We start from the raw sequence: 22178 nt of genomic DNA on the forward strand, positions 1-22178 counted from the left end.
GGAGTTGGCCAGCTGAAGAGCTGCTTAGGCCCCATGTCTGTTTTAGCATGGTTTCTACAGCTGGATGCCCTTCCCAATACCAACCACTTTACAGAGTGTACTGGGTGCTTTTACACAGCTCCAGCTTGGGTGCATTTACGTGGCATCAGCACCCACAAGTCCACAAGCTTAGGTATGCTCAGCTGGAGAGGGATGCATGCAACAAGCCTGTATTCAAGGACAACCAAGCTTTTACTTAGCTTGGTATGTCTTCTCAAGTACAGCAAGTCACCAACCTTCTTTCTGTGAAATTTATATCTATATTCTTGAATTTATTGCTTTTTTTTTAAATATAAAACTTTAATTTATTTCTTTCGCTCTTTATTCATGTTCCTTTTTTTTTTTTTGATCTGCAGGTGAACTTGTTGCATTGAAAAAGGTTCGTTTAGAAAATGAGAAAGAAGGTTTCCCCATCACAGCAGTGCGGGAGATCAAAATTTTGCGACAGCTGAACCACCCCAACATTGTCAACTTGAAGGAAATCGTCACAGATAAACAGGATGCTCTGGATTTTAGGAAAGACAAAGGTATTTCTTCTCACATTATTATTATTTCATAGAACTTTAGGGCAGCAAGGTGGCAGAATCATTAGCACGCTGCGCAAAATGCTTAGCGGCATTTCATCTGTCTTCACATTCTGAGTTCAAATTCCACCAAGCTTGATTTTATCCTTCATCCGTTTTTTGGAGTCAGTAAATTCTTTGTGGTCGCTGTAATTGACTGGTCCTCTCCTCCACAAATTTCAGGCCTTGTACCTTTAGTAGAAAGGATTATTTCATTGATCTTTGTTGTTGTTTTAACCCTGGGTCAGCTCTGAATTAACAAAGACCACGGTCAAAATGAGAAGGTTAACTACAAAGCACCTATTCCAGATGTAATCTCCACCCAAACTTCTGGATACGATCCTATCTATACAGGACTGTTAACTGTATTCATCAATATAGCCTATTTGCATACATAAATTGCTCTCAAGAACTTGCGAGGAGAGGTGGATTTTTTCTTTTTTATCTGGTTTTTTTTTTTTTTATGGATTAGTCAAGTGAACTAGACACAAGCATGGCTGTTTGTTCCAGAAGTTTGCTTCCCAACCACATGTTACTGGGTTGTGTCCCACTCCATGGCATCATTGGCAAACGTTTTCTACTGTGGCCTCAGGTTGATTAAAGCCTTTTGGGTGGATTTAGTAGGTGGAAACTGAAAGAAGCACAGTGTACATACAGGTGTATGCATGTGTGTCCTTGTCTTGACAGTATGATAGTTATAGATAAATAGATGTCACTGTCATAGCAGAAGTGTGTCATTCATTTCCAATATTCTGTGAGAACATGTATGGACATGGGGAAATATTACCTTACTTGGAAACAGGTAAAGGTTGGTGACAGGAAAGGCATCTCACTGTAGAAGCTCTGCCTCAGTAAGCTCCATCCAGTTCATGCAAGGATGGCACGGTGGATGTTAAAATGATGATGATGATGATGATGATGAGGGGATGGTGCCCATGACCATTACTGCGACCTTATAGACTTGTGATCCATTTGGTTGACTCTTGGTTGTAACCCCTGTTAGTTACTCTCAGCAGGGAAACGTGAATTCCAGAAAGGTTAGAAAGTGGTTTGTGTTTGGTGGGGGTGGGGTGGGGGTGCTCTCATCTTCTGTATTAAGTCTCAACATAATGTGAGGGATAAGAGGCTGTCAACAGTTGCATGAACAAACGTATTAATTAATTAGAATTACTTGTGAGGAAGAGGAGCAGCTGGTTGTGGCTGTCTGTGTATGTTGCAATGAACATTGCTTGGTGTATATACCACTGCACACCATTTGTAATCAGAACCAGGGACGGATTCTATGATAAGTGGGCCCTTGTCTGAAACTGCACATAAGTAGTACCAAAGTACTGATTGACAATGTAGAAATACAATGAAATATCAATGGTGGGGTTGAATTCATGAGGTTTGAGCTATAATTCCACTTCCTAACTCATTCATCCTACATCTACAAATTTAATCAATGTTTTGGGTTTTTTCTGGGCTATAATTATGATATGAGAAATACCACCAAAAAGTTTGCTTTTTCTCTTTGACTATTTTGGCTATGAATTAAACATTAAAATTTTTTTTTATTTCAGCTGTTACTATGTAACTGGTGTATTTTCTGGTATACAAGTCAGTGTAGTTTATAGTGAAAAAGTGTAGTGTAAATATTTAAACCTCATCACTATCTTTCTAAATCCTATCGCATTTCAATTCATAGAATTTTCAGTCCTCTAGAGTAGTCTTGGTACCTGCTTTTTGGCTGTAAATTTTGATCTGAAAAATTTGACTTGTATACCAGAAAATATCATTTAACTTATTAAAGATAAATCTAAGCAAAGAGAAAAACTTTATTTCAGTATCAGTGTTTCAAATAAAATTAACAGATCTCACCAAAACCCACCTGAAGCTCTTCACTTCATCTCCTAAACACCAACTCTTCATAGCAGTCTTTTTGTTCAACGCCCAACCCTCATCCCTACCCTACCAAATATATACACATTTTGTTTTGACTTTTGGTAATTTTCTTTGTTTTATTTTTGTGCTTTTTATAATTTTTTAAAACTTTTATTTTTGTTTCTTGTTCAGGTGCCTTCTATCTAGTTTTTGAATACATGGACCATGACCTGATGGGTCTGTTAGAGTCCGGTTTAGTACACTTCAACCAGGATCATATCGCTTCCTTCATCAAGCAGCTTCTTGACGGATTAAACTATTGCCACAAGAAAGACTTCCTTCATCGTGACATCAAATGTTCGAACATCCTGCTTAACAATAGGTTGGTAATGACATACATTTTGAGACCAGTCAAGGGTGTCTCACTCATCTTCTTTACTGCTCAATACATTGTTAAACACTTCACAAACTACACAGCTTCCATTAACCCTTTCATTACTAACCCGGCTGAAACCGCCCCTGGCTCTGTAGTACAAATGTCTTGTTTCCATAAGTTTTGAATTAAAATCTTCCACCAAACCTTAGTCACAATTTATGTTCCTAACACTAGCTGAATGATAACCTAGTTATTTTACTAAATTCTTTATTGTTATATTTAAAATCAATTGAAAGAAACACAGAACATCTCAACAGAAATATGGTAACAAAAGGGTTAACAAATGATAAATTCAACCCTTTTGATACCAACCTGGCTGAAACCACCTCTGACTCTGTAGTACAAATGTCTTGTTTCCATAAGTTTTGAATTAAAATCTTCCACCAAACCTTAGTCACAATTTATGTTCCTAACACTAGCTGAATGATAACCTAGTTATTTTACTAAATTCTTTATTGTTATATTTAAAATCAATTGAAAGAAACACAGAACATCTCAACAGAAATATGGTAACAAAAGGGTTAACAAATGATTAATTCAACCCTTTTGATACCAACCTGGCTGAAACCACCTCTGGCTCTGTAGTACAAATGTCTTGTTTCCATAAGTTTTGAATTAAAATCTTCCACCAAACCTTAATCACAATTTATGTTCCTAACACTAGCTTAATGATAACTAAGTTATTTTGCTAAATTCTTTGTTATATTTAAAGTAATTGAAAGAAACACAGAGCATCTCAAAATAAATACAGTAACGAAAGGGTTAAACCACCTTGGTTTATGCAGTTCATATTATTCGACATAATTACATCAACACACTATCTCTCCCCCCTCCCATCATCCACTGTCCATTATCTTCTCTTATGTTCACCTTGCTCTGTGAAGCTTTACTCTATCACCCCCATCACTTCCCTCCTCTTATCTCCTCCAGTCCTGTATCTCTTCTATAGCAAAACACCTGGCATAAAGCCACCAACCACCACCTTCCCCTTCCAAATACTCCCTTTTAGTGGTTGGTCTTAGGAAGGGCATCCAATCATAGAAACCATTCCAAAGATGACATTGGAACCCGACACAGCCGTGCAGCTCACTGGTTCCCTATCAGACTGTCCGACCCATGCCAGCATGGAAAGCAGATGTTAAACGAGAATGAATGGTGAGGGTGAATATTTATTTAGCATTGAACCCCATCACCCTATACCATGATCCAAACCCCACTGGAAGGAAGCTTCTGGTATGTCTCATATAAGATATGTAACCTGAAGTGTCTTATAGCTAAAAATATGACTTGGGGAAGCTACAGATTATAACAATATATCTTGAGAATATCATAGATTAAGATAAGAAATTCAGGAGGATCATTGTTATCATCACCATTTTTAATGTCCTCTTTTCAATGCTTGCATGGGGAAAATGGAGTCTATTAAAGTATATTTTCTACAGCTGGATATCTTTTCTGTCACCAACCACGACTTGTTTCCAAGTAAAGTAATATTTTCCCATGGCCAGACATGTTTAAGCAAAATATCGAAAATACTGAATAACACTGCATGTATGACAGTGATACTCATTTACAACTGTCACATGATGTTAAGACAAGGACACACACACAGATGCCTCTGTGTGTGTGTGTGTGTGTGTAATGGATTTTTTCATCACTTTTTATCTACGAAATCCATTCACAAGGTTTTGTGGTTGGCCCAGGACTATAATAGGTGACACTTACCCAAGGTACCACACAGTGGGACTGAACCCAAAACTATGTGCTTAGGAAGCAAACTTTTTAACCACATGACTAGGATATCATGTAGATGTGATTTAAGAATGCAGCAGATGAAGATGTGTGTATTGGGGTATCACATGCTTGGGTACTTTCCTCTTATCAGCAGCCAATTTTTATATTTACTGAAGGATTAGTAAATAAACTGATACATTCCTGAAACGGATGTAATAGTTGATCTGTGGACTTTCAGAATAGCTGTCATTATATCATGGAGAAGTGAAAGGGCAAAGAATAGGTTGATTGTTTCCTTTTGTGAAAAATCCTTTTTCTGTTCAAAAGGAATTCCAACCATGGTTCGTAGTTTGCTACCCCAACAGCTCCTTTATAGGATCCAGTGGCTAATAACATCATCAGGAGGAACCACGTCTGGTTTCGGCCCCAACACCTCTACCGTTTTTGATGTGGCAGACCCCATCCTTTCGGAGGTGTCTTCAGCTCTGGTGTTGAGTGTGTTTCTTCTTTCTCTTTTTTTCTTTTGTTCTTTGGCAGCCACTTAATTTTTGGCTTCTTCACGCCTGTCTCTTTCCTTGGCTGTTTCAATTCAATTGTGGAATGACCCTTGCTATGGTTTCTTCCCAGGAGGTTCTGGCCACACGGCTTCTGGTTTTACAACCCACGCTGTTGAATCACTTTCTTCTGACACTTTAATATTTCTACATTTTTGCCCTCCTCTTCCTTTAATCTATAAAAATTTGGCTGTTGATAAGAAAGACTCATATTTGATGCATGATTCTAGTTGTCCGATATTAATTATGTGATTTCAGTTGTCAAAGATTAAGCTATATCTCCTTGTGTTGTCAGAAACTACAATATGTAAGTTGGTTTTTGTCAAAAGATTAACTATGACGAGAGAGTGATAGAGACTAAATTACTTTATTTTTGGTTTCAAGGATTAAGAGGTATAACACTTGGTGAAGTTGCATATTTAAAGTATATGGCATGAGGGGCATCCTAGATTATCTCTTTCTATTTCAATTCTCTGTCTATGTTTTTAAATCAATTTTTAAAATAAATAATTTGGAGAAATTTTTTTAAATAACTTTCAGTTGAGACAGATTTTTGCATTTTTTATCTTGCAAGGTAATTGGTGACCCTGTCAGTGAATGGTGCCAGGAAAAAGCACTGGTGCTTGTGCCACGAAAAAGCACTGCTGCCTGCCAGTGCCATGAAAGAGCACTGCTGTCTGCCGGTGCCACGAAAGAGCACTGCTGCCTGCCGGTGCCACGAAAGAGCACTGCTGCCTGCCGGTGCCACGAAAGAGCACTGCTGCCTGCCGGTGCCACGAAAGAGCACTGCTGCCTGCCGGTGCCACGAAAGAGCACTGCTGCCTGCCGGTGCCACGAAAGAGCACTGCTGCCTGCCGGTGCCACGAAAGAGCACTGCTGCCTGCCGGTGCCACGAAAGAGCACTGCTGCCTGCCGGTGCCACGAAAGAGCACTGCTGCCTGCCGGTGCCACGAAAGAGCACTGCTGCCTGCCGGTGCCACGAAAGAGCACTGCTGCCTGCCGGTGCCACGAAAGAGCACTGCTGCCTGCCGGTGCCACGAAAGAGCACTGCTGCCTGCCGGTGCCACGAAAGAGCACTGCTGCCTGCCGGTGCCACGAAAGAGCACTGCTGCCTGCCGGTGCCGCGAAAGAGCACTGCTGCCTGCCGGTGCCGCGAAAGAGCACTGCTGCCTGCCGGTGCCGCGACAGAGCACTGCTGCCTGCCGGTGCCGCGAAAGAGCACTGCTGCCTGCCGGTGCCGCGAAAGAGCACTGCTGCCTGCCGGTGCCGCGAAAGAGCACTGCTGCCTGCCGGTGCCGCGAAAGAGCACTGCTGCCTGCCGGTGCCGCGAAAGAGCACTGCTGCCTGCCGGTGCCGCGAAAGAGCACTGCTGCCTGCCGGTGCCGCGAAAGAGCACTGCTGCCTGCCGGTGCCGCGAAAGAGCACTGCTGCCTGCCGGTGCCGCGAAAGAGCACTGCTGCCTGCCGGTGCCGCGAAAGAGCACTGCTGCCTGCCGGTGCCGCGAAAGAGCACTGCTGCTGGTGCCATTTAAAAAATGTATAGTACACTCAGTAAAGTTGTTGGCACTAGAAAGAGCATCCAGCCATAGAAACAATGCTAAGACAGGCAATGGAACATGATACAACTCCTGGAATTGCCAGCTCCTGTGAAACCATCCAACCCATGCCGGCATGGAAAACAGACATTAAATGATGACGATGATGTTTATAAGTTAATTTATCTAAACATGTCTTACATAAAATTATAATGGAAGATTTTAATTTAGATAAGAGGCATGGGCATGGCTGTGTGGCTAAGAAGTTTGTTTCACATTCACATAGTTTAGAATTCCATCTTTTGAGTAAGCATCTTCTGTAGTCCCTGGCCAAATAACACCATTTGAGGGAATTTGGTTGACAGAAATTGTAAGAAGCCCATCATGTGTGTGTGGGTGTGTATGAATGTTTTGCTATTCCTTGCTACTCAGTGCTTTTCAAGTGCTGTGGAATGATTTCCTTACTTGACAAAACTGTTATGAATTGGAAACAGGAAGTGTGTTGTTTATATGCTAGCATGGAAACAATGATAAATAAATGGAAGGAGTGGTTGTTTTATTTCATTAAAACAGATGGTCTCAAGCAATTTAGTATCAAACTGTTTAAAAGAACATAACTTGAGAGAACATCTGTAAACATGTTTGACTTGGCATTGTTGTTCTTTATTAAACCTTTAGCATTTAAGCAGGCCATATCCAGCCCAAATTTTCTACCTGTTTCATGTCCAAACCAAGACCTGGCTTCTCACATCTACTCTACAATGTGATGCTAAAAATAAACAATCACATCATCGAAATCTCAATGTTACAAGACGATGCATAATTAATTGAAATCGTCATTGTCGTGAATAAAAAGGCATGCATTTGACTAGCATTTTATTATTTGTAATGTGAACCTACAATTATTGTAACATACTTGGAATATGTTATTTAGAATCACACTGAGATTTCAGGAAATATTCCTGTATAAAGAGATACTTTCAGATGCCTTATTTTGGCAGTGGTTGCTGAAAAAAGAATTTTTGTCGGACATCAGTGCAAGAATTGAAGTCAAGACAACCAGCTTTGGGAGAAATAAGTATTATTTGTATAGTATTGGATACTATCGTTGCTACTTCACAGCGTACTGACATTGTTATTCTACAAAGTGTGCTGACATCACTACTCCAGAGAGTACCGGCATTCTACAGAGTACCAGTATTGCTACTCTACAGAGTACCAACACTGCTACACCACAGACTACTGACATTGCTGCTCCATGTAGTATGCAGACACCTCTTATTTTTATTTCTCTACTTTGCTATGTGATATTCATATTCCACTAGATCATGTAGATATTTCATTAATTTTTACACAGTATTTTATATTGTAATCTATATTTTTTTTTCCCTTCCATTTGCTAGGGGCCAGATCAAGCTCGCTGATTTTGGCTTGGCTCGCTATTACGAGCCTGAAGACAGAGATAGATTATACACCAACAAGGTCATTACACTGTGGTACCGTCCACCCGAGCTGTTGCTGGGAGAAGAGCGTTATGGGCCAGCCATCGACGTCTGGAGTTGTGGGTAAGTTGTTCTTTAGTCCTGGTCGGCTGAAATCTGGCAGACATATGATTAAAGACAGTCTAGCCAGGACCATCATGTCTTTCATTCAGGCTGCTTTACACAATATATTCTTCCTTTTTAAAAGATAGCTGTATGATTTGAAGCTTGTATATAATTTTCATATTGTGTAATCTTTTATATATACTTGTTTATATCTTAATGTTGTGTGGGCTTTGTCCTATATATATATATATATACTTGTGTATCGTCTTCCTGTTGTGTAATCTTTTATAAAAACTTTGCTTGGTTTTTATTTTATTGTATTATTTATTTATCTATTTAATATTGTTTCCATTATTTTCTCTCCTCAAACAGCTGCATTCTTGGGGAATTGTTCACTAAGAAACCCATCTTTCAAGCCAGCCAGGAAATAACTCAGCTTGAACTGATCAGTCGTACATGTGGATGTGCTTGTCCAGCTGTGTGGCCAGATGTCATAAAGCTGCCACTCTTCCATTCCATGAAACCAAAGAAACAGTATCGTCGCCGATTACGAGAAGAATTTTCCTTGTGAGTAGCTCTGAGAGACATTTGGCGGTGTGTGTGACAAAATATTGATCTGACCAGCTAAAACAGCTGGAGTGATAAATCCTTTGTAAAGTATCAGTTAAGTTAGATCCTGGAATCGCTGATGTTGTTGTGGAGCCAAAAACCAGCCCTGATAAAACAGATCTAAGATGAAAGCCATTCCAGTTATGTATTATGTCAGGAACTACATTGTCTGTGCCACTTTTTTTTTATATTTAACCCTTTAGCATTTGAAGTAGCCATATCTGGCCCAAATATTCCACCTGTTTTATCTTCAAACTGACCAGATCTGGTCTCTCCCACCTACTCTACAATGTCATTCTAAAAATACACAACCACATTGCCAAAATATTAAAGCTATGTGATAATGCAAGATTAAATTTGAAACAATGCTAGTAAATATGCAGATTAATCAGAATGCTTGAGGGTTAAATGTGAGATTGAGTTTTAGTTATGGTTTCTAGCAAATCAAATGAGTGCATAGAGCAGGCATGGACAACCTTTTTTGAGAAGTGGGCCACATGAGACATGGCTCATCATCAGAGGGGCTGCACCACTAAGAAAAATTCAAGGTAATTTTTCATTGGCATACCGTTTAGCAAGTCCCGTGGGTTGCAGTTTGTCTGTGACTGGCAGTGAGGCTTCTCATTACCTTGTATATTCTGAAGGAAGCAAGTGTGTTGTATCATGGACTCTAGCTTTATATCAATGGTAAATACACCAGCATCTTATCAAGGAGATGGTGAGAATTACAGTTTTTAAAACTGATTATATATCTTATGTTTTAATGCTCTAATGAAGCATGCCCATACCAAGACAGTTGTCTCTTCTGCTCATATTGCATGTCCATATTAAAACAGCTGTCTCTTCTGTATACACATCTGTACCAGGACATTTGTCTCTCTGCACATATTACATGTCCAATCTGAAAATGCTATCTTTTCTGCATGCATTACATGTCTGGAATTGAACGATGCATCTCCTAAATATCACAAATAGACTTAGTCAGGGCTGAGTTCGCTTTACAAAGACATAATTTCAGGTTCAATCCCACTGCATGGCACAATGGGCAAGTGTCTTCTATTATAGTTATGTGAGTGGATTTGGAAGTTGAAGTAAGTTGAATGTGTGTGTGTTAGTGTCTCTTTGACATGCCATCCTGTGTTTGTTATAAATAAGTGGTTTCACTTCCTACAAGTGGTTTCATTTGCAATTCCTACAAGTGGGCATAGGAGTGGCTGTGGTAAGTAGCTTGCTTACGAACCACATGGTTCCAGGTTCAGTCCCACTGCGTAGCACCTTGGGCAAGTGTCTTCTACTATAGCCTCAGGCCGACCAAAGCCTCGTGAGTGGATTTGGTAGACGGAAACTGAAAGAAGCCCATCGTGTATATATATATATATATATATATATATATATATATATATATATATATGTGTGTGTATGTGTATGTTTGCATGTCTGTGTTTGCTCCCCCATAACTTAGCGGTTCAGCAAAAGAGGCCGATAGAATAAGTACTAGGCTTACAAAGAATAAGTCCCGGGGTCGATTTGCTCGACTAAAAAGTCGGTGCTCCAGCATGGCCGCAGTCAAATGACTGAAACAAGAAGGGAGTAAGTGGTTTCACTTCCTACAAGTAGTTTCATTTGCAATCTTCTGAGAAATCAATGTCCAGCCATTGTGCTGCTGGTGTTTGAAGGGCTGTGGGGAAATATTACCTTAGCAGGAAACAAAGATTAGTCACTGGAAGAGCATCCGACCATAGAAAATTTGCCTCAACAAATTTCATTTGACTTAGCTAAGCATAGAAAAATGGAAGTTATATTGAGTGTGATGATGATAGTGGTAGTGGTAATGATGATGATAACCCATATACATGGACAGTTGTTTGACTAAGCATCTTTTCTATTTTCAGTATTCCCAAGCCAGCTCTAGACCTGCTTGATCGTATGTTAGAACTTGATCCAAGTCGGCGATGCAGTGCTGAACAAGCTTTAAATTGTGCTTGGCTCAGAGATGTTGATCCTGCTAAAATCACACCACCTGAGTATGATGGGCTTTTTTTTTTTTTTTTCTCTTTATACTTATCCCTGCTGTTTCTATTTCCATTCATCGTTGTTGTACATTGTACTATGTTATTATTATATAAGCTCACATCCCACTAGAGTCCAGCTTCCATTTCATTTCTTCAGTGTCGGTTCAATCTTCCACTTTTGAAATATGTGACCTTGTGCCAATGTTAGAAATCCTCATTTGTATTTATTCTTCTCATTGCTACTGATAATCCTTTCTAATTTGGGCACAAGGCCAGCAATTTTGGTGGAAGGGGCTAAGTCAATTACATCAACCCCAGTGCTTAACTGGTATTTATTTCATCGACCTCAAAAGGATGAAAGGCAAAGTTGACATCGGAGGGATTTGAACTCAGAATGTAAAGAGGACCAGAAGAAATTCCACTCAGTAGTTTATTTGATGTGCTAACAACTCTGCCAGTTTGCCACCCCAGCAGCAGCAGCACTAGCAGCAGTAGTAGTAGTAGTAATAAAATAACAACAACTACTATATGTGCTGAAGCTACATAAAATGCACCTGTGCTGGTGTTATGTAAAAAGCACTCGGTACATTTTGTGAAGTGGTTGGCATTAGGAAGGGCAGCCAGCCCTAGAAATCATTCCAAAACAGACACTTGGAACCTGGTGCAGCTCTCCTGCTTGCCAGCTCCTATCAAACTGTCCAACCCATACCAGCCTGGAAAATGGAGGTCAAATGATGATGATGAATAAGGGAGAAAAAAGAAATTGCTAAAGATTTCATGAATGATGCCCAAGCTGTGAACATCCTGAGGGGAATGTGTCAACTGTTGTTCCAAAGAGAGTAAAATTAATGGCCAAGAAAAAAAAGCACATGAACAGTTGGCAAGTAGATGGGAGCAGGAATCTCAGCATGGCAAATATGTGGCTTGTAGCAAACAAGCTGACGTTGACCAAAAGCACACCCATCTCAGGGCTATGAAGCTCAGGGCTAAAGGCAGAGGGCAAAGGGCTTCTTATTTACCCTCCAACTGCAAAATTAAGTTTCATGATTATTCCAGTAATTATGTTAAATGTTTGCCAACAAATAGAATTGGTATTTTCTGCAAGCCTCAATAAACTTGACATATCTCAACCAGAGATAAGTTTCAAACATGACATTTCACAATACAGTTCTATATTTAAGAGATGAGGAATTATGTACATTATTTACATTTGATGGATATTTGTCCTCACACCACTAATTATATTAATTGTTAAGCTGGTGTTGGAAACATACCTTAAAAGATTCTTACATAAAATGATAGCAGAAGCTTTTAATTTAAATATGGACATTTCCAAGTAAAAGCTTTTGTATCAGAGAACCACTTTGGTTGGTGGTTTCACTTGAATTAAACAAGTGTTAAATCTGTGTTGATAGTGGTGGTAGTTTTTGGGCATTTAGATAAAAATTTTGTACAAGCATGGCTGTGTAGTAACAAGTTTACTTCCCAATCATATGGCTCTGGGTTCAGTCCCACTGCGTGGTCCCTTGGGCAAGTGTCTTCTACTATAGCATCAGGCCAACCAAAGCTTTGTGAGTGGATTTAGTAGATGGAAACTGAAAGAAGCCTGTCGTGTATATGTATGTATGTGTATCTGTGTTTGTCCTCACCACTGCTTGACAACTGGTGTTGGTGTGTTTATGTCCCTATAACTTAGTGGTTTGGCAAAAATGATCAATAGAATAAATGATAGGCTTAAATAAGTACTGGGGTTGATTCTTTTGACTAAAATTCTTTAAGGCGGTACCCCAGCATGGCCACAATTTAATAACTGGAACAAAGAAAAACTAAAAGATAATTCTTTCTCTCTCCTCTCTCTTTGATATACATATTTTGTTTTTCGATTTGGACTACAAAATTCTTGATGTGAACTTGTGTGTTGAAACAAATTTTGTTGCATCTCAGGAGAGTCATTATGCCGGCAATAAACACATGCAGACAGGGCACGTTATTGATGAGGCCACAAATGGCAGTGAAAGGACTTTTGACAAACCTAGCTGTTTGATAGATTGACCGAATGATTAATCAAACAGTTAATTGGTTAAATGTTAGCTAATTGACTAATAATGATAAAAGGTACTGGTATCACATGATAAGATCCCAGTCCACTCTGTAAGGTGGTTGGTTTTAGAAAGGGCATCCAGCTGTAAAAACCAGGCCAAAACAGATGGCGGAGGTTGGTACAGTCCGCTGTCTCGTTAGCTCCTGTCAAACCGTCCAACCCACACTAGCATGGAAGACGGACATGAAATGATGGTGGTGGTGATGGCAGAAATTAAGTGAAAAAGAACCAATGTGTGTGTGTTTATTATTGGCATGAAGACCCTCCCAAGATGCAGCAATATATATATATATATAATATATATGTTTGTTTGTTTTGCCTTTTTCTCTTTACAGATTTCCTAGGGACCAAGATTGCCATGAAATGTGGATTAAGAACCGAAAACGAAGTCTGCGAGAAGCTATGAAAAGAGAACAAGAAGTGAGTCACCAAATAAACATGCAACCCAAAGGTAATCCACCACTGATTGGGGCTTGTAAAGGTAGATTGCCTATCAGCAGCAGCAGCAGTGGTGGTAGTAGTAATAGTGAGAATCCAAAGCCTTTCTCTTATCTGTCAAGGGACAACCCCAGCCATGCTATGATATCAGAAAGGCTCAAGAGTGAAGATCCAGCTGGCCTGGGCTTTAGTTCTGAACCTCTTATAAAAGACAATAGAGTTCTTACAAACAGTGGTAAAGAAGCACTGAGTTCAAATGTTGAAATTGCTGACAGCAAGGACGATTCCATCGTGTCATCTTCTACTGATTTTGAAGCGAAGTGTAAAACAATATCATCGCCCAATCCACAGCAGTTGCAGTCCATTGTTCAGATGCTGAAGTCTAGTCAGGGGGGACTGAGTATTGAGGACCTGGCGAAAAAACTGAACGTACGCTGTGACAAAACTACCATAAAGTTGCTAGAGAGCCTCAATAAACAATTGCAGAGTGAAGGCAGTTTGTCAAAATCAGAACATTCTGGCCTCCCTGTCACACCTCAAACGCCAAAGACTCCACATAGTCCTCCTCCTGGCTTTCACAGCTTTGAAAGGCAGGCAGGTAATACATTCCGGGCAGTTAATTGTTCTCAGAGGTTAGGCGAGAATTCTAAACTGCTAGAGTGCAAGGACGAGCCTGGTTATGGTAATTCAAACAGCAATAATAGCGGCAACTCAGCCTCTATGTGTGGGGTTTGTGACATGGCTGACAATAGTAACACTGGTAGTCAGATGGGCCTGCTGCCACCACCAAACATAGGGTTACCGCCTTCTGTGTTAAAATATGACAACCCACCCTTATCGGCAGATGGTCATTCACGGAGCAGTAGTAACAATATGGACAACATTTACCATAGTTGTGTGGGTCCTGACTACGGTCACAATGCCACTAGTAGCAGCAGTATTTCTTCTAGTCTGTCGCCCACCTCACAAGACACCAGCACTGTTTCTTCCTTAAATGTCAGTTCTGCAGGTAGTAATATTGTTACTTCTCAGGCCATTCTTGATAGTCTAGCCACAGATGTGCTGGTGCCTGCCAAAGTGAATTTTGGATCAACACAGACAGTCACTTCAAAAGTTGAATTTGACAAACCTTCTAAGAACTTCCCGTCACCACTCAGTAAAAACCAGCCTATTTACCCTTTGGATGACATGCGCTACCCTCCACCACATCCACATGTGACTCTTCACCATCCGCCTCCTCCCAGTAGTGTGGCTCCTGTTAGTGTTAGTGGCAGCGGCCAAGGCATGCCTGCTGCGGCCGCTGCAGCTGCCGCCGCTGCTGCTGCCACTGCTGGTGGGAACGATGGCGCTGTGTCTCTCCGAGCGAAAGTGCAAAGTTACTTTGACACGTACGGGCAGGATGACAGCATGCCACGTCCAAGCCCGTCACCATTTGGACTGGTGGCCACACCTCGAGGCGGCATGAGGCGGAGACCCTACCACGGGGCGACACCCCTCGGCCCACACAACCTTCCTCTCCCCCCTCCACGTAACCCCAGCCACAGGCCGGCCATGCCACCAGTATTGAACAACACACCGCCACCCAACTTGCCATCACATTCTATTCCAAGTACTATGAGTTCCAGTGGTGGCGGTGGTGGTGGTGGTGGTAGTGGTGGTGGCAGTGGCGGTGGTGGTCTTTATCAAGGCGGGCATGTGGGGTGGTAGCAGAATTGATAATAAACATCGCTTGAATACACACACACACACACACACACTCTCTCTCACCTGGGCACATTTACACACAGATTTTCACCTATACACAAAACAAATCATCCATACACGCACATACACACATTGTTTACTTTTCTTTTATGAATAGTGCTCATATAATTCAGAGAAAGCTCTGCCAAATGAATATTTTTTTTAAAAATTTTATTTCTGTCTGTTCGTCTGGGTTTTTCTCTTTCTTTCGTCAAAACAGTTTTATATTATTATTTAAGATTTTTATATTAATTTTAATTTCTTTTTCATTCCTTCTGTATTTCCTCACCCTTGTTCCTTCTCTTTCATTTTTTTCTTTCTCTCTCTCTCTCTCTCTCTCCTCCCATTCTCTCTTGTTTCTTTTTTGTCTTTTTTTTCCTAAATGTTATTCAGTTGGTACTTTGGTTCTGGAACTTTTTCAGGATTTCGAAAGCAAATAGACCTTGAAAAAGTGGAAATTTATTAAAAAACAAAACTTAAAGTAAAAATTTAAAAAAAAAAAAAAATGTTCAAAAATTTTTAAAACCTAAAAAAAAGGAGAAGCAAAAAGAAGCCCCCTTCCTGCCCCAAAATAACAACCAACCAAAACAACAAAATTGCGCTGATACTTAACCAAGAAAATAAAATTTAATTAAATAAATGAGAAAATTTCCAAAAAGAAAATTATAATTATTAACCCCCCGCTCCTGTCAAAGAAATTATAAGAAGAAAGAAGACAAGAAGAAAAAGAAGAAGAAGACGACGACTTGACTACTTTTCTGTAAATGTGAAAAACAATTTGCTGGTTAAAGGGAGAAAAACAAATAAACAACAGAAAAACAACAAAGACTGACAGTAATAAAACATGTATGTATGAACTCTGCTTCCAATCCAACAATTTAAAACAAACCTATCCCACCCACTTCCACCTCCCCCTCCCATGTTCATGTAATTCTTTTTGCATCATTTTATTATTATTATTATTATTATTATTATTATTATTATTATTATTATTATTATTATTATTGTGGTGGCGAGCTGGCAGAATCGTTAGTGCACCGGGCGAAATGCTTAGCGGTATTTGGTCTGTCTTTACGTTCTGAGTTCAAATTCCGCTGAGGTTGACTTTGCCTTTCATCCATTCGGGGGTCGATAAATTGCATACCAGTTACACACTGGGGTTGATGTAATCGACTGGCCCCCTCCCCTAAAATTTCGAGCCTTATTATTGTTGTTATTATTATTATTATTGCCGCAAGCTGGCAGAATCGTTAGCACACCAGGTGAAATGCTTAGTAGTATTTCGTCTGCCACTACATTCTGAGTTCAAATTCTGCCAAGGTCGACTTTGCCATTCAGCCTTTCAGGGGTTGATAAATTAAGTACCAGTGAGACACTGGGGTTGATGCAATCGACTCAGCCCCTACCCAAAAGGGCTGCCCTTGTGGCAAAATTTAAACCTTTATTATTATTAAGGCAGCAAGTTGGCGGAACTGCTAATCTGTCAGACAAAATGCTTAGTGACATTTCACCTCTCTATGCTCTGAGTTCAAATTCAGCCAAGGTCAACTTTGCTTTTCATCCTTTTGGGGTCCAATATAATCAGTGCCAGTCAAGTATTGGGTCAATGCTTTGTATTTGATTACCTCCCTTTTATGTTCTGATTAAATTCTCTTGAGATCAGTTTTGTATTTTATTCCTCTGGTGTCAAAGTATTGAAGGTAGCTGAGTGGTTCAGATGTTGGGTCACGGTCATGAGTTTGATGCCAAGTGATGCACTGTGTCCTTACTTCGGTTTGATGAGCTGGAAATTAATCCCAGCTGAGTGCAGCTACAGTTCCCTGCTCTCTTTTTCTCTCACACCAACTGTCACATTCTTGATGTTTCTTTGCATCAAGAGTGAGAACTGAGTGTGGTGGTGGTGGGGATTGTTTGTTTTGAGTCTGCTTCTGACTACAAGGCACTAAAAGCAAAGAAAGCCTGGTACATTCTACCAAGCCTTGCTTGCTTGCAAATGATAACTATGTTACCTCCCTTAAAATAGATGGCTTCAAACAAATATATACTTAACTACATGTATGGAGTACTTTTTCCCCATTTGTATTCTCAAATGTATGTGTTTAAAAGACAGAGAGTGGTGGTTAATTTCAATATTTGTCATTTAGTCAGGGAATGAAGGACAAGCGTGACCAGAAGAAATGGGATAATTAGCTTCAAACCAGAGACTTGACTCTGCTAAATGCTCCCTAGTCCCTGATGGTAGTGTCTCCCCTCCAAAAACTGAGAATAGAAGGAAATAGAGCAAATTCCATAAGGTATATCATCTGATGCTCTAACAATTCTGGTAATTTGTTGCCCTAGACAAAGTCTTTATTTTATCATTCCCCCAAAGATATAAAACAAAGCTGATCGTACCAGAATTTGAACTCATTCTGCAGAGAGCCTAAACATTTACCCCCAGCTATTTGAGCGTCCTCTAACAACTCTGGCAATTTGTTTCCTATTAATGTTCTTATTTTAGCCAAAAAATAAATAAAGAAAAAAATGTGTTGAAATGTTGAAGTTCATTGAAGAGAGAAAGATTATGTTTTTTCAACCTTAAATGACTTTATCATCATCATCATTGCTACTGTTATCATTATCACCTCTTCTTCCCTCCATCACCTCACCACAAAAATCTTTCATCACCTCCATCACCACAAAAAAAATCTTTCTCCCAACAATCTGTGTTACATTCATGGCACTGTCCACTTTATCTGTTCTTGGATTGGCAGCTTTGTTCAAAACTTTCCCTTTTTCTCTGCAGAACCATACGTGTATCATTTATTTCTGCTTTCTTATTGTTTTTCGTTGTTGTTGTTGTTCTTTTTTTTTTTTATTTTTTATTTTTTTTTTTTTAGATTTTCTTTCTTATTCCTTTATCCATCAGCCAATACACTGACCATTATTCTGTTTTTACCTTTTATTCTTTGTTTTAAATATCATGTAGTAGTCATAACAGTAGTAATAATAACAACAACAGCACATGATTTCATCCCATCTTGTCTCCTGTATTTCACTATTGTTTGCAAATGTATGTAACTATTTATGTGTGTGGATGTGTGTCATACAAGTACCATGGTGTATTTGTAAGTTATTTTATTATTATTATTTTTATTATTATCATCATTATTATTATTATTATGGTTATTATTCCTATGTTTTTGGGGGCTTTTTTTTTTTTAGTTTCTGTATACTTAATGACTTGGCTTCAATTCCAAGTTGAACCTGTTGTATGTGATTTCATTAATTATAGAAAACGATGCATGTGTATCACATCTGTTACATTTTAGACTTTAGGGTAAATTACAATTCATTCTACAGGCATGTGTAGCAGAGTCTTTGTTCTACCAACTATTTTACAATGCCTAATTCCCTGACAAGAACTTTGTTTGTGGCCGGTGTCAGTACTAGTAACATATGGGCATTATTAGTAATATATGGGCATTATTAGTAATATATGGGCATTATTAGTAACATATAGGCATTATTAGTAACATATGGGCATTATTAGTAATATATGGGCATTATTAGTAACATATGGGCATTATTAGTAATATGTGGGCATTATTAGTAACATATAGGCATTATTAGTAACATATGGGCATTATTAGTAATATATGGGCATTATTAGTAATATATGGGCATTATTAGTAACATATAGGCATTATTAGTAACATATGGGCATTATTAGTAATATATGGGCATTATTAGTAATATATGGGCATTATTAGTAATATATGGGCATTATTAGTAACATATAGGCATTATTAGTAACATATGGGCATTATTAGTAACATATGGGCATTATTAGTAATATATGGGCATTATTAGTAATATATGGGCATTATTAGTAACATATAGGCATTATTAGTAACATATGGGCATTATTAGTAATATATGGGCATTATTAGTAATATATGGGCATTATTAGTAATATATGGGCATTATTAGTAACATATGGGCATTATTAGTAATATGTGGGCATTATTAGTAACATATAGGCATTATTAGTAACATATGGGCATTATTAGTAATATATGGGCATTATTAGTAACATATGGGCATTATTAGTAATATGTGGGCATTATTAGTAACATATAGGCATTATTAGTAACATATGGGCATTATTAGTAACATATGGGCATTATTAGTAATATATGGGCATTATTAGTAACATATGGGCATTATTAGTAATATGTGGGCATTATTAGCTAGACTAGAAAAACAGCATTTGTTCTGGCATTTTATGTTCAGGGCCCAGGTTCTGCCTAGGTTGACTTTGCCTTTCATCCTTTCAGAGTCATTAAATACCACTTGAATATTGGGGTCAGTGTAGTCAACTTAACCTTCCCCCTAAAATTGTTGGCATAATGCCAAGATTTGTAAACGTTATTCGCTAGACTATTCTTTCTTTAATAACCAGAGTGTCTTTTTCTCTCTGTGACAATCAGTCTGTACCTTCTTTCACCATTACCTCGAACTATATCTTCTATAAGAACTGGACCACCATTTTCTCCTCAATACACCTGCCAGGCTGTACCGTTTCTTCTCTATAACGATTATACTTTCCCTTCAAAACAATAACTACCAAGAAATCATTTGTTCTACCCTTGATAAAAAATAGTTTATAATAACAGTTTTGAACTTGATTTAGAATTAAAATCTTTTCTTTTCTTTTCTTTTAAGGGACTTCAGTTATTTCATATTTCTTCTGCTTCAAATATGCTAACTGCTGACATTTCTGCAGTTATCTTTCTGATCATTTTCTGTTGTCAAGGTTAGTGACCACATAATTGGAGAATGCAGCTAAAGTAGGCTGTCTTCTTATCCAGCTGGGAACTGGTTCTCTTTAGATTCTGGCTCATACAACATATCTCAATTTATAGATATCATAAAAGTCTCATTAGCCTACTAATTAAACTTTGTTAACAGTAGTGATGCTCTTAACCTGTAACACACAGCTGCTATTAACAGTTTGGTCTTTGTCTCAAACTTTGGTTTTTCTTACATTTCTGATTCAAATAGAGTTTGCTTTAAGGTACTTGTTAAATTACTCTCTTCTTCAAAAGTTCTAATGCTTTTTTCTTTCTCATGTTTTCTTCCTTGATTTTCTCCCCACTTCTCTCTTCACTCTATCACTCCTCCCTCTCATCTTCTACTGCTGTTTGCTTACATCAGATTCCTATATCTGCAGATACTTAAGAGCGGCTGACCTAGAAACGGATAACCTAAAAGTAGCATCAACTCCCCAATGCAATTCATTCCAAATCCCAAATCACTTAAGTGAAATTGTAGGTTCATATGGAATACAGCACTCTCACACCACACCAAATTGGTCAGTTCATGTTGCTCCCTCTAGTTTAGTGTTCTTGTACCTGTGGTGGTTGCTGTTGCTGCTTTGATGTGAACCGACTGAACATGTTTTTCTAAAAACTTAACCATCCAACTCTGTGTTTTATTCATTTGTTTCTGTATCCACCTCTGACAGACATCCAGATTTCACATTTATTCAAAGTGGGACAGAATACATTAAGGTATCTTTTTGTTGCTTCATCTATCTGAGTTCAAATTTCCTTCCTGGTTTTGGACCTGGCATTCAGGCTGAGGCTGGTATCAAATTTCATGACCCCAGAAATATTTGGCATTAATGTGTTCTTCCCTTTATTTATTTTATTTTCTCCCAGAATAGTAGTGGAGTTGCTGAAACAACCCAGAAAATGAGAATTTCAACATTTTTAATTATTTAGAGAATATCTCGTTACATTCTGAATTCAGATTTTCCTTTTGATGACCCCTGAAGAATAGGTTCGAAGCTTGGGATTGAGGAAGACATTTAGAGCAGTTCAATGTGTGGTGCATTCCTTGACTGTGTGCTGGGTCCCTTACACTCTCCACCAGCAAATTAATAAAACCACATACACAAAGCACACGCTTCTCTACTCCATTGTCTTTCTGTTCCTGATTAATTTCATAAAAAATCATTTGTTGCTTTTTCCTCATCACAGAATCCCTCATTGCCTTACCAGCCAGCTCTAACTCAGTTCCCCCCCCCCCCCCCACACACTATGCTTCTCCTCACAGATCTCGCTGCACCTGGCCCTGTTATTCACTCCCCCTCCATTCACCGTTCCACTGCTTACCTGCGTCTTCTACATTTCGCGACAGATTTTAATTTCTCACATCTCTTTTTTCTCTGCCTTGTTTATCTTCCAGTTGGCTGATACCTTGACCAGAAATATATTTTTGTTGTAAGTCTTCTTCGTTGGAAAATTCTCTCTGCTTGTGGTTATGGATGAGCAAACTACTTCACTTGGTCACTATTTACCTTTTTTTATATTTAATTTTTTATTATTATTTTTTTCCTGATTCCTGTTTATTATATTTGTTATTATTTTCCCCTATTTCTTTTTTTTTTTTATAATATTTACTTATTTAATGCCACTTTTTAACCATTCCACAAACCCTCTTTTTTTCTTTATCTCACATCTTCATTCTTTGTTTTTGTTGTTTTTTTTTTTTTGTTTTATCCCTCTGAAAGCTCTTTTACTTCTGCCCCACTTTTTTTTTTTTTTTGTCCCTTTTCTTTTTCCTTTCTGTTTCATTTTATTTATTACCATTTTTTTCTTCTTCTTCTTTGTCTATGTGTGTGTGTGTATTTGTGTATGGCTGGTAAAAGCAGAGATGACAGATTCTAAACACAATGGCAAAAGAGAGAAAAATTTTAAAAGAAACGAAACCCAGTGCTCTATACATTATACACACTTGCTGGATTAAAGTGTTGGTAGAGTGATCAGATGGGTGTATAGAGAACATTCTATAATATAAGAAAGGCACTGTTTCTCACTCTTCTCTCTCTCTCTCTCTCTCTCTCTCTCTCTCTCTCTCTACACACACACATACACACACACACACACACACACACACACACACACACACACACACACATATATATAGAATATATAAACCAATAACACTAGTGTAAAT

General features: G+C 38.7%; 1 protein-coding gene across 1 annotated transcript in view; it reads left to right on the top strand.

Moving 5' to 3' along the window:
- The window catches only part of LOC106872449 (uncharacterized), a 97064-nt gene extending 81265 nt beyond the window's left edge, over positions 1–15799 (top strand). Inside the window, exons 5-10 of the mRNA XM_052970859.2 lie at positions 396–566; positions 2658–2847; positions 8127–8288; positions 8643–8837; positions 10772–10903; positions 13328–15799. Coding sequence (XP_052826819.2) covers positions 396–566; positions 2658–2847; positions 8127–8288; positions 8643–8837; positions 10772–10903; positions 13328–15137 — 2660 coding nt within the window. The 3' untranslated portion in view covers positions 15138–15799. The remainder of the gene's footprint in view (positions 1–395; positions 567–2657; positions 2848–8126; positions 8289–8642; positions 8838–10771; positions 10904–13327) is intronic.
- The last annotated feature ends 6379 nt before the right edge of the window (positions 15800–22178 follow it).

The sequence above is a fragment of the Octopus bimaculoides genome, chromosome 9, assembly GCF_046866305.1.
Source record: "Octopus bimaculoides isolate indiv1 chromosome 9, ASM4686630v1, whole genome shotgun sequence".
Lineage (NCBI taxonomy): Eukaryota > Metazoa > Mollusca > Cephalopoda > Octopoda > Octopodidae > Octopus > Octopus bimaculoides.